At 41.5% G+C, this 15837-nt stretch overlaps 1 protein-coding gene across 1 annotated transcript; it reads right to left on the bottom strand.

Annotated features, from left to right (window-relative positions):
• Positions 1-8804: 8804 nt before the first annotated feature.
• On the bottom strand, positions 8805-13741 carry otpa (orthopedia homeobox a). Its single transcript, XM_056403857.1, has 3 exons — positions 13535-13741; positions 12578-12990; positions 8805-9937 (listed from the first exon to the last, which is right to left on the bottom strand). Exons 1-3 carry the CDS (start codon positions 13569-13571, stop codon positions 9416-9418), a joined length of 972 nt encoding a protein of 323 aa, XP_056259832.1. The 5' UTR covers positions 13572-13741; the 3' UTR covers positions 8805-9415.
• Between the last annotated feature and the right edge of the window lie 2096 nt (positions 13742-15837).

Raw genomic sequence — 15837 nt, 5'->3', positions numbered from 1 at the left:
GAGGTGCTTTCCATGTGGTAATAGAAAAGCTCAAGGGCAGCTAGAGAAAGGAGGAGGGTTAGGGAGAGGGATTGGCTGAGGTGGAGGGAATGGGTTTTAGATGTGAGGATCGGTGATGCTCTGTTTGCTTAACTACCTGTCAGATGTGTGAATGAATGGGTCAGATATGTAGACTCTAGGGAGTGTGTGTTTTGAGTCAGTATACAGTTAATTCAAAAGATGTGAAGGAATGTGATCCGAGCACAGAGGCAGCTCTGTGAGGCTGCGCAGCTGTCCTTTGAGCTACATGCTTATGTCAGTGTGTTGACATGTCACAGTGCTCACAATGACAGCGCTCACCGAAGTTACTGCTCCTTGTCCTGAGGGGGGCCTGAGCGTCCACGCCAAATTTCATTGGCTCAAGACGTAGAGCGGTCATGGGACGGTTCCTGGTTCAATTCCAGGTCTTTGTGCAAGACACTGAACCCCTAACTGGTCCTGATGCTGCGCCATCAGTGTGTGAATGGGTGATTGAACTTTAAAGCACTTTGAGTGGTTGATAGACTCACTAAAGGAAAAGTCAGAGGATCGTCAGAGTCAGTAAGATTCATCCTCTGGAGACCATGAAGACTGCACAACGGGATGGCGCCACTAGAGCTACCAGGAGCCATTAGGATGGCACGAAGAAATGGGTTGGGAAAAGTGAGTGGTTCCTGAGTGCAGCGGCCTCGGTCTGGAGTAGACGAGGTGTCAAACATGACCAATGGCAGGAATCAGCTAAGAGGTGAAGTCATGATGCGATGGGCACCAAAACACTCACAGCGCTAAAGACCAACAGAGATTCAGAGCACAGAGTAAAAGAGCCCGCTCCTTCCCCCCGGCGCCATGGCGCCTGGTCGCGTCGTCCTATCTCCAGCCTGTAAGGAAAACAAATGGTTATGATGATGGAAAAGGAATTAAGCTGTAATTTAACAATGGGCCAACAACAGTATTCGATAACGGGCTCCCTCCCTCGCTGCTCGGAGAGGTCTTGTAGAAGAGGGAGTCTCATTCCTGACCAACACACTTCACTGTCCCTCTTCATCAGGCTTTCACTGTGTTCTGCTTTACCTGCTGTGGCCTCCGCCCCCACCTGAGATCTGCTCTCAGACCTCAACACCTGACTTCCTCACTCATTTTTTTGTATGTTAAGAACATAAAATCATTGTCCAGTTTTTCTAGATAATCCACAGACTGATTTGTTAAAGGTCCCATATTTTACATGTTCATAATGAAGTACATATAAACAAAGACATGTCCCTGAATCAGATGTTGCATGATGCTTATGAAGAAGTCTGTATCTTTACTTGCACTGTTCAGATCTGTCATTTCATTCCTTTAAGTTTTCAAAGGGGAAATAAAACATTATCACACATTGATTATATAAAACCAACTGATTCATTTGTCTATAAAAGTCATACTGTAAGTCTCCAAAACACGTCATGACTGTATATGTGAGCTGTGTGATTTGAGAAAAGAGGACAGTGGACGTTTTACTCTGTATTGTACAAATGATCAATTAAGATTATTGTTTAATTTTGTCTTTTTTATCAAACAAAATCAGACGAGAGGAGGCTCTGAGCCTCTCTTCTGATTGGCTGACTGTTTTCTGAGTGATGAAATAAAAATATAGCAGATTTCAGAGAAACCAAACCCTGTGAGGTTGGATGGCGGGTGCAGGTGGGCTGCGTGGGGCTTGGGGCGTGGCTGAGAGCACTGACTACTTCATTGTGACATCACAAAGTTACAGAAGTCCTGACGACTGGTTTTAAAGCTCAGTTTCTGAATACAGGCTGTGTGCATTTCTCTGTGGACTGAGGCTTTGATACTTTCACAGTATTAATATAGAACCTGGACCTGATCTATAATCACACAACACATGGAAATCTGTCTTTATACAATATAGGACCTTTAAATTGATCTTTATTTCTGCCATAAGATCCAATTAAAACAAAGAGAATGTGCATCTGATTAAAATATATATGGCTTATAATCCAGGGGATGATGGTCTGAAACTGACCAGGGGGACTGTCTGAGTGTGTTCAAGCTTCTGTCACTTTGATTTGTCACATGAGTATGACTGTAATTGCTGTGTTTCAGTTATCATAGGTTAATTATCAGCCTTGACCTATTACATACACACACACAGACACTCACACAGTCCAGACATAGGGCGGGAAGGATTGTTTTTGCGCAATCCCAAAAGTTGGAAGCCATTACAGGACAGTAATGTAAAGCTGCCAGTTCTCTTTTGCTCTATATCTTCCTCTTCTATGTCTAACTGATCATCACTGTCTGTCTCTCAACTCTCCCTCCCTCCCTTTACCTCCCTCCCCTCCTCCTCCCCTCCCTCGTTTGGTGACCCACTAATGTTCTGTTCATTTTCTCTTATGAATAGATAATGGGCAAAAATCAAATCTCTTCATTTGCATGTAATACAATTAAGACCTTTTCAAACAATGACAAATGGAGGGAGCAGCGAGACGTCAGTCAGCCCCGACAGTGAGAAAGCAAAGACAGCATCGGGCGAACCTCTCCCATTTTAACGAAAATTAATAAAACCTTCAAATGGGATTTTCTCGCCGCCATCTGGAATAACAATCACCAAGACACTGCTAGTCTCTGCCTGTCAAATAAAATTAAAGCTCTCATGAATTTTGGATTTATAAGGTGGATGTGAAGCCACCAATGTGTCTCTACCTCAAAAACCCAAATGATTAGATTTTTTTTTTTTTAAATATATCAATAATAATGGGATGTGACTTCAATGATCAATTTCTCTTTTTCTCATTGGTTGAATTATAGACATTAGAAACATAAACTTTGGAAAACACAGGTCAGGTGTTGAAAGTTTATTCATATTATATCACGGATGTACATCTGGTCTTATTTGTCCCTACTCTTCATACTGGCGCTGAGGAGATCCCTTTATGCTAAGCTAAGCTAACTGACTGCTGGCTTTGGCATCGTGTTTACATGAGAGTGAGCTTCCTACATTTTTTCCCTTCTTTTCCTTCAGTCCTGGATGTTCTATTGTTGTCATTAGAATAAGAAATGTTCTGAGAAGGCTTTGTTTGGCCTCCATATTGTTACGGGGACATGGGCCGCCAACATGAGGACAGAGGAGGGATCCCGCTAAGCTAAGCTAAGCTAAGCTAAGCTAATCAGCAGCCTACTGTAAATAATAAAATATAAGTGTATTTCCCAAAATGTCAAACAGTTCTTTTTGTTAAGATAATCACAAAAACATGAACCTTTATAAATAATAGTTTTTGATTTTGATTTCTAACAGGAGCTTGATGCATATTCATAAATATTATTTCATTCAGACATCCTCTCCTCATACACATCTGTAAACATGTGGACATAAACACATATGCACACACCTATGCATGCATACAAACACACACACACACACACACACACACACACACACAACACACACACACACACACACACACACACAAATTCTCTCTCTCTCTTACACACACACACACACACACACACACACACACACACACACACGAACGCACATGCAGGAAAATTAATGAGCTCTCATTCATAATCCAGGACAGAGAGAGCCATATTCACCCTTGGATGGTTTATTGACTGATTTCATTTATTTGTGTGGAATAAATAGGAGGTAAATATTGGCTCGCTCTCACATTTTCCGCGACACACTCGCTGCACAGCATTCTGGGAGAATGATCCCACCAACAGCAGGGTCACTGATTGGCTACCTCGTCAGTGTGTGACAAATTACCCAATAAGAAATAGGTTACCCATTTCCACAAACTAATTAACCTGGGCGATAGTGAAACAAATTATTACATTTATGTAATATTATTTCACATCTGTCGCCAGACTACAAAAATCTTTATCCCTGCGTTTCCCCGCCCCCTAATCTCTTCTTCCTGATTATAAACACATCTAGACGTCGTGGACGCCCCACACATGCTGTATGCATCTGTAGCATACATGACTTTGTTTGTTTGTTTGTTCCAGAATTTTAAAAATAACTGTTATATTACTTAAAAGTTTATGAAATAAAATAAAATAAGATTAGATTAGATTAGATTAGATAAAATAAGATAAAATAAGGTGAATTATTCAATAGTTTTGCCTCCTCAGGCCTCTAAGAAATATTCAAATATAACATGGAAGAAGTCTAGTCACCTTCAGCGAAGAGGTTTATGATACCAAACACTTCTTTAAAACGTTATTAATGGATTAAAAGAGAAAAAGAAAAAAGAAAAAAGGACCACAAAGTGACTGTAAAGACGACGTGCAGATTAGACAGTCACAGAAAACCACATTAAAAATAGATCCTGGATTAGTTTAAAATGCACATGATCAGAAACAGCAGATGTGACACCTGTACTAATAATAAAAGGTAAAGTCTAAAGCATGGATGTGATTCTCAGTCATTTATAGGACAATAGCAGCTGCCTAGATTAGCAGCGGTAGTCTTACTTCTTATTATATTCCTACATCTTTAAGCAGGTGAAGGTTTAGTTCTTTATCAGGTGGTTGTTTAATCAAACAAACGTGAGATGATTTATACGTTCCCACTTCTGAGAGATTAATCTCATGACACAAGGATTCACAAACTTTCTCTGTATGTTCTTATGACTCACTGGAAATAGACGAGTGAGAAGATAACAAGGAGGAAGAGGAAGAGGAAGAAGAAGAGGAATATAAGGCAAACACAAGTCTAAAGGAGGGTGGTATGAAACTGATTAACAAGGCTTTTCTACGGTTGTAATGTTGATTCAATGTGCAGTTTCTCTTTGACCTGTGAAATACAATTGATTAATTAGATAGTCAATATACAAATGGATTAATGAGAACTTTATGTTTTCTTTGGATAAGTGAAAGTGGAAACTGCAGTTTTCCTCAATAACCATCCAACTGTCTCATGTCCCATTTTCCTTCTGAGTCTATTCTGACTGTTTGGATCCACACGTGTGGTGTTTCATTCACTCTGCCTTCTACAGTAACACCACCCTTGTGTCACAGAGGTGAAAGACGCCATATTATTTGAGTCACAGTACAGATCCTCCTGGTCAAATATCACTCCAACACAGGACAACCTACTGACTGACTGACTGACTGACTGACTGACTGACTGACTGACTGACTGTAGAACCTGCAGAATAAACATCTTGTAGAACATGATACAAAGACAATAGAAATCGCCATAAGAACAATGAATCAACAAAAGGAGCGATTGTTGTTGTCATTGTTTTCGTATTTCTTTTCTTTTTTAGCAGTGATGAAGTTTGGTCGTAGTAAACAGAGCAAACATTTGAAACTAAATTAATCTTTTCTTTATTTCTAAACCTTCAAACACAGACCTCAGATCAGAGTTTCTTGTGAAGAACCTTCTGCCTCGTCTTTATCTAACGTCGCCATCGTTAGGACGCTGACAGTGGAGGAGTTGAATGCTTCTCCTGTGATGAACACTGTGTATGGTCTACAACATTTTTCAAAATAAAATAAAATAAATTCTGCTGACTAAAAGCTCTGCTTCAGAGTAAGAATACTTCAAAGAAGTAGTAGAAGAGTACTTTGTAGTAAGTATGTAGTAAGTACAGATACTAGAAAAATATACTACAGTACAGTAATGAAGTAAATGTACTTGTTATCTATCTGAGGTTGGTCCAGTTGCAGCAGCTGATGAGACAGAAAATATGTACAAAGAAATCTCTCACCTTAGCAGCTGTTAAAACGAACCTAGAAAAGCAAATTAAGAGTTAATTTAATTTCCTCATGAAAGTGGTTAAAAGCCCGCTCCTGAGTCTGCTCTTTTATTATCATTATGACTTATGACCAGAGGACAGCGGCTTCTTTCACAGCAAATACTGTGTCTTCATTCAAACCCAGGCTGACACAACGAGAGAGAAACTGACACTGGATTAACATCTAGAGCATCTGAGGGTTCAAAGGTCATTCCTCACTTTTAGGAATAATCTATACCAAAGATCCAAACTCTACTCATTTGAAAGTTGAATTAAATCATTAAAAAAATATATAAAATAATGTGGAATAACAGAGGACTTGGGTGTTGTCTCACAGACATCATCGCTAACAGAAAACTTTTCACACTGATGCAAAAGATCCAAGTTCACAAACTGCAACCAGGCAACACTGACTTCCCTCACTGCGGTGTTAGTGCCAAAAAAGCTTTTAACTGTCACTTCCTGTCATGAATCTCTGTCTGTATCTTTCTACTGACCAGAGTCAATGGAGGTTTCAAAGGAATTAATAAAGTCTGTCATAAAAAATAAAAAAAAAAACAGAAGAAGGTGAGTTGGTGTTTAAACCCAGATCTGTTGACGTCCCACTTTTCTCATTATTATTATCATCACTCCATTATCATTTTCTCCTTATTTGTGCAAGAGGCGGCTGAGCAGAAGCAGTGTGAGGGTTTAAGTCATCATCTAATAAAACCCAAAGTAAAATGATGCATTTACCTGCAGGTGGCAACAGAAGAGCTCAGTCCACACGGAAACAGTGAGCAGAGAAACCAACAACACTGACGCAACAGGAACAGAAAGCAGGGCGGTTTGATTTACTGATCCCAGATCCACTAATGGATGATGAAAATGACAGTTTTGCTGTCTGTCAGAGACCCTGAGCGCGGGAGTCACGTGGTGCAGTCCGGCGTCCTTCGGATTGGATCTGAAAAGGAAAAGAAAAGAAGAAACTGTTCTGTACATCCAGAGACGTCACGTGTCGTGTGTTTGACCAAGATCGTTCAGAGGAAACAAACCAGGTGATTTTACAGCTGCTCGTAAGAATCTCAAACCTCCTGAAATTCATGTTTATGGTTAAATCCATGTCACGGGGGCAACACTGTGTTAAGACTGTGTACAATCATTTAACAAATGGTTTATAACACACTATGATGTCATTGTAAGCAGATATAAATGTTCATTAATGACTATGACTCCTCCAGTGGAAACCTTCAGGTGGAGGCTGTAGGATAAACAGATAGTGAATGACAATGCGGTAAAACATGGTAATAATAAGTAAATAATAAATGAGTTTAATATAATAAGTAATAATATGAAATACGTCAACATAGGAGAAGTTATAATTACTGCATTACAGTGTGTTGTAATGTTACATGCTAATTAGGGGGCTTAAAGTAAAGTCTTATCCTGGGTCATTATCTTGTGTTTTCAGCCAAAATATATCAAAATGAGGAAACACACCTTTGGCCCTCGCTGATTTGTCAGTTTGGTCTCCAGGATTGACTTTGACAACTCTCATCTTGCCTAAATTAGTGACCGGGGATGGAGGAGTTTTGTGTGCAGAAGCTCCTTGATGACCGACGGTTCTGTATTTACACGGCTCCACTCCAGCTACTGGAGCAGACCTGTGTTCCACCTGCAAAAGGAGCGATGATCAGATTGTTACGTTTGCAGGATGGTTTGGTTTTGGATTTGACTCCACGCGGGAAACATGCAGCTGTTTAAACACACTGGGTTAAAGAGGAGTGCTGGTGAAGGACCCCCGGTCCCAGAGGCAGAGCGGGAAGAAGGAGACTCTGAGTAAAAGTTGGAAAAACACAGTATAAATCTGCTCCATTACAGATACATGTCCTGCATTTCATACTTCACTGAAAGAACAGAAATATTAAAAACACCAAGAGCAAAAGTACTCATAATGCAAAATGAGCCCTTTATTATTATAACATATATCAATATATTATTGAGCATTTAATGTTGTAGCCAGTTGAGGTGAGGATCAGGTTCACTACTTTCTATAATGTTGGGTTGTTTAAGCTTAAACTTTGCATATTTCATGCAGATTTAATAAATTTATTGTGCGTTTTGAACATGAATTTAATATCTGCGAAGTCACTGCGCTCCAGCTCCAGATAAATGTGGAGTAAAAAGTAGAATATTTTCCTCTGAAATGCATAAAATACTTGCACAAAATTGCACGTGAGTAAATTGTAGTAAAGTGCCCAGAGGTTTGTATTCCAGATGTTCACAGAAGTCCAGCTGCTGCAAAAAAAAAAACATAAAACATAAAATACTTCACTAAATTTTAGATTGAAAGTGGGTTCACAGCATCTTCCTCATGTCGTGACTCACTGTAGAAGAGTTCACTCAAACTCCTCATCTGACACAAGATGTCACGTGACTGAACAGAGGATGAGACGGAGTCAATATTAAACCACGGATGCAAATTTTAAGGTGAGTCGTAACTGAGTTTGAACCGGATGATACACGTGGAGCTGGGACATGCAAAGCGAAGCATTTGATTGGATGTTTCTCTGTGGGTTGAAAAGTTTGTTTTTACTTTTAAAAAAACCAAGTGGAAGGCCTGTAGATTTTTTGGGAGATACGAGGTTTTCACGGGACAGCGAACTGATGCCTTTTAAGCCGCTTCAAGAAAAGGAGGTTTGATTCGTGATGTGACATAATTGAAAATGATTTTTATTTGATCATTTACATTGAATTGATATAAACATGTCCATGAAACAAAATGGCTCAAACATTTAAGAAAGTCATATTTGATAATAAGCACAGACAGAATTTTTTTTTTTTTTTTTGGAAACATAACTTATCACAAACTGACCAAATGGGAACAAGAGAGCTTCCGCTACACAAAACATCCTATATAACAGATTATAGTTAGAGTCAGTTTCCATGTCTTAATTTATAGTATTTCCCTTCGTTTTTTTATTTTTTAATGTATTTTTTGCCGTGGACAGCTCATGCAGTCAAGTCCTCTTCCGTGTTGTCCTGATTCCTGTCAGCTCAGTCACCCCCCCCCCCCTCCTCACCCCCACTCAACACTCCCCCCCACCTCCCTCTCTCCATCTCCTCGTGTTCTCATTCTTTTCAGCTTCCAGGTTGTCTTGTCTCTGCACGTGCACCGCGCGTGCCTTTGGCCCTCCAGAGTTGCATGCTGTGCAGCAGGTTTGAAAACGGAAATCTGTAATAACCTATAGTTTTGTATTTCAAAGTATCCACTGCAAAAAACCGTCAGTCACCAAGCAAATGTCACTGAAGGCCCTGCAGCGGTAAAAGCGAGGGCTGCAGGAGCCAGACAAATAAATACTGAACAAACCAATAAGTTAATTTAAATAGATAAATAAATAGTCGTCATACGCTACATGCGAAATAATAAATTATAGCTTCAAACAGAACCAGCCCTATGCTCGATAAAGGCCAACGGGCCTGATAAATAGCGTCAGTTTTCCCTCTGGTTTGAGATGCGGGAGAAAAAAATGCCAGCTCTGCGGTTCGTGATGTGATCAAGTATCCTGGTTGTATTTTTCCCGGTGCACCGTTTGCATGGACTGGGTGAGTAAGAACTAAATGCAGAAGATCTCTGTGTGGGTGAAAGAAAAGCTCTTCCCGCCGGAACCTCGGCACTAGGTGAAACTCATGGATACTGTGTGCTCCAGCGCTTTGCGGCGCAGCGAGGCGATGCTTGTCCCTCTCCAGACGTCACTGTCCGGGGAGCTACACAGCTGAGGCGAGCCGGTCACGTTGGTCGGGCCGGATAGGGAGGCGGGAACCATCCCGGGGAACGTGGGCTGGTAGAGATGTGACTGCAGCCCGGAGCCGTTTGACGACATGTTGGATAGACCCATGGAGTTGGGCGGTGGCCCGGCGCCGAGGCTGCACTGAGACAGGGACTGAGCCATGGCCTGCTGGCGGCCCAGAGCCGGCGGTAGCTGCAGCTGAGACACGCCGGGCATCCCGGCCGTGGCCCAGCGGGTGTCGTTGGCGTGGAAGGAGCAGAGGCTGTCGCCCATGGCCGCCGCTGCTGCCGCGGCGGACGGGAACTGAGGCAGGCCGTGGTGCGTCGGCAGGAGAGTCCCCGGAGCCCGGAACACGTTGGTGGTCTTCTTGCGCTTCTTCCACTTGGCGCGTCGGTTCTGAAACCAGACCTGCAGACAGAGGGGGGGGGGGGGAGTGAGGGAGGGGGGGGCAGGTGTTAATGGCTGCTGCTGCTGCACTGACAGGTCATGTTAGCAGCGCGGGAAACGCACATAAAAAGGTTATGACATCAGCCTGTGATCATCATGATAAAGCGAACAACCAACAATAAATCAGCTGCAGGAAAAAACACAGATTTATGTTTTCCCAACAGCTGACATCAATTCACACTGTCCACATTTATGGATAAACGCTCCCGATTAATAACAAATAAATAAATAACACGTGTACGTGTTTATTTTACTGTTTACACTAAAAAATGGCGAAAAAAACGTTAAGACTTTGGTTTAACAAAGTTTACACACCAATCCACATTATAATAAACTTTCATTTTACACATAGTGGCATTTTATATTTAATTATGTTGAATTTCAGAAATGAGGGAAGTAGTTGTTTTTTTTTTGCGACAGTAAATCAGCAGAATTTCTATAGAAATATTTGGTGCAGGTCGTTTTTATATTGTGGAATTATTTCGACTTTTAAGAGATGTGAAATTATGTTTTTATTTTTGTGTAAAATCCATATTTTTACTGACACCATTTGACCCCAGTGATCTCTGCCGCTGTGTGAGGAGCCAATGCAAAGCGCGCTCTCAGATAATAAAGATAATGTTATTGCAGTGACAAACAGACTTTATTCCCGGAGTCCTTGAGCTGCTGCAGGTTTTGGTTGTAAGCGCGCGGGGCGTCTATGATTAATGTGAAGATTTGCTTGAGAAAGTGGGACGCAGTAATAAGAACGGGACAATCTCTCTCTCTCTCTCTCTCTCTCTCTCTCTCTCTCCCCCTCCCCACCCTCCACCCCTCGCCCTCCTCGCGTAGCCAGCCGTGAAATCCGGCCTGAAATGCATTACACTTCAACGGAAAGAAAATGCAATTTCTCATTGGGTTTAAAAAAGACAGAGAGCGCGCGCGGCTCTCCGTCCTCCTCGCGTCCGGCATTGAGACGTAGAGAGCAGCAGCAGCAGTGACAGGCCCATCGCCATAAACTGACTCTGGACCAGCTTCTTATTCTCAGCCCGGTCATAACAGCAAGATGAGCATCATTACACTAATTCTTATTTTATGTAAATAGCAGATCGGAACTGAATTGGCCCATGCGATAATAATAACGATTATTGGAGTATTATTTCACACGTGAGCAACCCGGCTGCATTTGCCTGTGCTGTAGTTAATAAGGCGGTGACGCTCTAATTCTTAATGTGGATGATACTTCATAAGTATTTTGAATATGTGCAGACCGGAAGTCACTGAGGGCAGCATTATAGGCTGCGGAGAATTAAATACAGCAGGATCACGAGGTTAAAATAGCTTATATTAAAAGGTTTATAACAGAACAGATTTATCAGAGGCGCAATAAAGCTCCATCATTTGTTTCCCTCTACATTTATTACACTCAGTGAGATGGACACAAAATGTGAGTCAATTAAGAATTAAGAATTAAGAGGCTGTTGTCCAGTCATGGCACACTGTTAAAATATCATATTATAGCCAGAATTTGATCTGAAGCAAATTCTTGCAAACAAACCTCAGGTAAAATTGAAATAAAATAAGCTACATGTTAAAAAAATAAATAAATAAAAATAAATAGGGTTTTAAAATAAAAACTTCTACTTTCCTTCAATAGTCTCAAATGTTGTAAAGTGAAGGGTGACAACAGGACAGGGTTACAGATGTCATCACGATATTAAATCTCAGGCTGAAGCCTTGTTATGTAGCTACAGTGTGTGAGTGAGGCACATGTGTAATCCACAGGGTCGCACGTTCGAATCCGGGTGATAAAGTCCAGACTGCATTTGAGCAAAGCACTGAACCAACACACACGATAACACACACACCTGAAACATGTAGTGTAATCAGTAACTGACTCACTTTACCCTATAATAATAATAATAATAATAATATTAACATGACACATCCTGTTGTAATAAAATAATAAAATACAGTTGTTCCAGCTGTGGTGTGTCAGGTAAAAGTCCTGATTGTTTTTAAAGGATAAAATAAATTACAGAGTAAAATTCAGGGATAAAATTATAATGTATATTTTAGCATTTTCTTTTTTCTATCGTAAACAATTATTTCAATGAAACCGAGAATAAATGATTATAAATAAGATTTTTTTTGTTGTTGTTTTTAAAAAAAAATCTATAGATCAGTTAATTTAACAGTTTACAAATAAAAATTATTTTCAGCTTCTCCAGAAAAAAAAAAATAATTTTAAATCAATGAAACAAAAAACTATTTTGTAAAAGCAAATTATTTTTTGTTGATGGCGCGTTTCAAATAGTTTATTTAGACACATCTGGCAACTGCTGCAGTGCAAAGAGAGAACACAATAAACTGCAATTTTGAATTTGTTTCCTGATTTGTTTTTATTCCTGTGTGACTGTGGGAGCTGTTGGCTGCCAGCAGCTTCTTATTTCAGCTGGTGAAGATTTAGATGGGTTTTTATTTTTATAGATTTGAATTCACAGAAGAATTTATCCTGTAATAAACTGCGTGTTTGTTGCTGATTTATCTGAAATAACGAGAGAAATAAAATGCGGTTGTTCGTCTCTTCTCTGCATGTGAGCTGAGTGCAGCACGGCCTACCTGCACTCTGGACTCCGTCAGGCCGATCCTCAGAGCCAGCTCCTCCCGCATGAAGATATCTGGGTAGTGCGTTTTGGCGAAGCTCCTCTCCAGCTCGTTGAGTTGCGCCGGGGTGAAGCGGGTCCGGTGCCGCTTCTGTTTCTGGGACTGCTGCCCTCCGGACTGGTTGGAGTTGTTGTTGTTGTTCTGCTGCTGCTGCTGCTGCTGCTTCTCCTGATCTTTGCTGTTCACCTGCACCGTGTTGGATCCTCCGCCGCTGCTGATATCATCACCCGGGAGCATCGTGGCCCCTTCCACGCCGTCCGGGCCCGGGCCGAGCTCCCCGGAGTGTCCCGGGTCAGGTCCCCCTCCGCCGAGCCTGCACTTCAAAGCCTCCCTGTGGCCCAGGAGCTCCGCGGCGGCATCCTTCATCCCTGCACAGACAACCACAGCTGGTGAGAGTGGTACAGTAAACAGCTGCTCTACAGGGGGAAAAGGACACGGTTAGGCATTTTAAAGCAGCAGCAGCAGCAGCAGCAGATACTTTACAGGCAAACAGGAGAAATCATGAAGAGTTGAAGCATCTTTTTGCACCAGGAGAAAACGAAGACACAAAATCTGCACATGCATTAAACGATCCAGGTTCAAAACATTTAAAACACAAAGGCAGAAATTAAAGCAGGCGACGGATGCAGCTCTTTGACAGAGACAACCACAGCATGCACATTACAATCTGCTCCTTAAATACTCTTAATTCAATTCGATCACGCCGATATCTTAGGAAATTGTTAAATCAAATTATGCAGTAATATAATAATAATAATTACTTTTCCAATGAATTAAGCGAGTTTGGTTCACTTCAGTCACATTAAGATGATATAAGAAGCAAATTGACAATTTTCTGAGCTTGATTTAAGATTAGAAGTGCCTCCAGCTTACAGTAGAGTTGAAGACCGGAGTTTGGTGATGATAACTCACCGAGGCGAGCATCCAGGAGGTCGGCATGAGATAGCATTGCGCACCGCTCCAGGGCGAAATGCTATTCCAAAAAAAAAATCTCTATGACTTTAACCTATTTAAGAAATATATATAGACTAAATGAAAGCAAATTCGGTTTGTGGTTAAAAGGGAGGTTGGTTGCATTATAATGTAGTTTAGAGAAATGGGGAGGCGCTTAACAGCGGAATGAACCCATGAGCTTCTCCAAACGAGGACCAATCAGAGCTGAAGCCTGAGGTATGTCAGCTTTAGCCCGAGACCCCCCAGCGCACCCCCCCCTCCCTCCCTCCCTCCCTCCCTCCCTCCCCCTCCATCCTCTCACATCCACAAGTTCATTCCTCCTCATTCCTGTAATTGGCTTTGATTTCTCCTCCAAATTACATCCAATAAAATAACCTGATTTAATATCTGTGTGAAAAAGCTTCGACCCGTTCAAGAAATGTTGGATCACCACAATATTTGTTTAATTGTGCATGCTGCTCTGCACTCGTCTTTATAGCACAGGCTTTACTCCAAGTTATTCATGAGGAATAACCACATGAACTGACACCACACTGTCTGGATGATAACACCTGGAACATGAACTCCAGTCTATAACAGGAAACTGCATTTATTATTATTGCCCTTTCTTCTTTTCTTTTCTTTTTTTTTTTTAGCCTCCATGATGATATTGTCGACCTCTTTACGACACTAAATGCCTCTTAGAGACCAAGTGAACCTCTTCTAATATCCTTGATTTCCCAGTCAGCCAAACAACAAACTTTATATAATTCTAACCAGGCTAATTTTCAAGGCCATTAGGCTTTTATGTAATTAGTGCCAAATCTATACGCCTTTATTGCAAATATCAGAGTAAGATCAGTATAAATTAGCGGTAATTTACTACTATTTAGGAGCAACTGTCAAGAGGGGAGGGTCTTGGTGTAAATGATGTGTGAGCAGATTAATTCGGCGGAAAGTGGAGGGAGTTTTACGCGGAGCTGTGATCGCCTGGCTCTGATAAAAGGGACACACGGTTAATATAGAGGGAAGCGCTGACACCTGAGCAGATACACGGGTAAACACATGATCATGTGTGGAGCACGCGGAGGAGGGATTCGCCCCCGATTTTTTTTTTTTTTTTTTTTTTACACGTATCAGTTTAAATGAAGGTTATTTGTTTTCAAGAGACAAGAAAACGCGTAAAAAATAAATAAATAAAAGGAAATAGACAGGACACACGCGCACACACACACACACACACACACACACACACACACACACACACACACACACACACACACACACACACACACACGCCAGGCTGCCAAATATTTAAGGACAAAAAAAAATAAAAAATCAGAAATGCTTAACAGATGCCGGGACGTTCAGGGAGCGCAGGTTTATTTATTATGTTGCTGGGGAAAAAAAAAGAAAGTGGCACAAAGGAGGCGTCCGAGCGTGAACCCGGGGCTCGTTCAGGCTCTTTTCTTCATCCATACAGGCTTCAGTCGCCCCTGCTCATCTTTTATTTGTCTGCAATCTGGTGGCACGACCGACAGACTGGGAAGGATGGATGGATGGAGGGATGGAGGGATGGAGGGGTGAGTGGATGGGTGGATGGATGGAGCGGAGTCGCGGACGCACCGGGATGAGGAGGAGGTTTCTTCTTTGCTCTGATCTCTGCGTCTTTCTTCAACGAGGAGGGAAAGGAGAAGAAGGAGATGCGCAATTGGAGATAATTCTTGTCCTCTCCTGTTTGTTTGTTTTTGGGTTTTTTTTGTTGTTGTTGTTGATTTTTTTTTAGAAGGCGAACTTGAGGTAGATTTCAAACCGGAACTAAACGTGGTTGATTCAGAATATTTAGTATTTGTCGGGATACAGCAGCGTGCGTTCATTTGTTTATTATTCCAGAATTACAAGATCTGTGACTATTTATGGTCTGTGATTATTCCACTTATTAATTATGCTATATTATCCAAAGTACCCCCCCCCCCCAACCTCCCCACCCCTGTGTTTCCATATGTCATGCAGCTTCTTTTTTTTTTTCGCGGCGCGCCCACAGCTTGTGCGGATCATTTAAAAATCAGCACATTGCGGGATGATGGATTGCGCGCTTTCATTTTACGACTTTGCGACGGCTCCGCGCTTTTATGGCTGTACAAACAAAAAAAAAAAAAAGAACAGAAAAGTGAATGACTCCTCTCGCAGCAGCAGCAGCTCATATTTAACCCCAACAGCGACAGAGAGGGATCATGGGATGTCAGGGAGCATGAGATATTTGTGCTAAAAAAAAAGAAAAG

Source organism: Seriola aureovittata, chromosome 18, assembly GCF_021018895.1.
Source record: "Seriola aureovittata isolate HTS-2021-v1 ecotype China chromosome 18, ASM2101889v1, whole genome shotgun sequence".
Taxonomy (NCBI): Eukaryota; Metazoa; Chordata; class Actinopteri; order Carangiformes; family Carangidae; genus Seriola; species Seriola aureovittata.
This window is presented reverse-complemented; position numbering and strand designations above follow the sequence as displayed.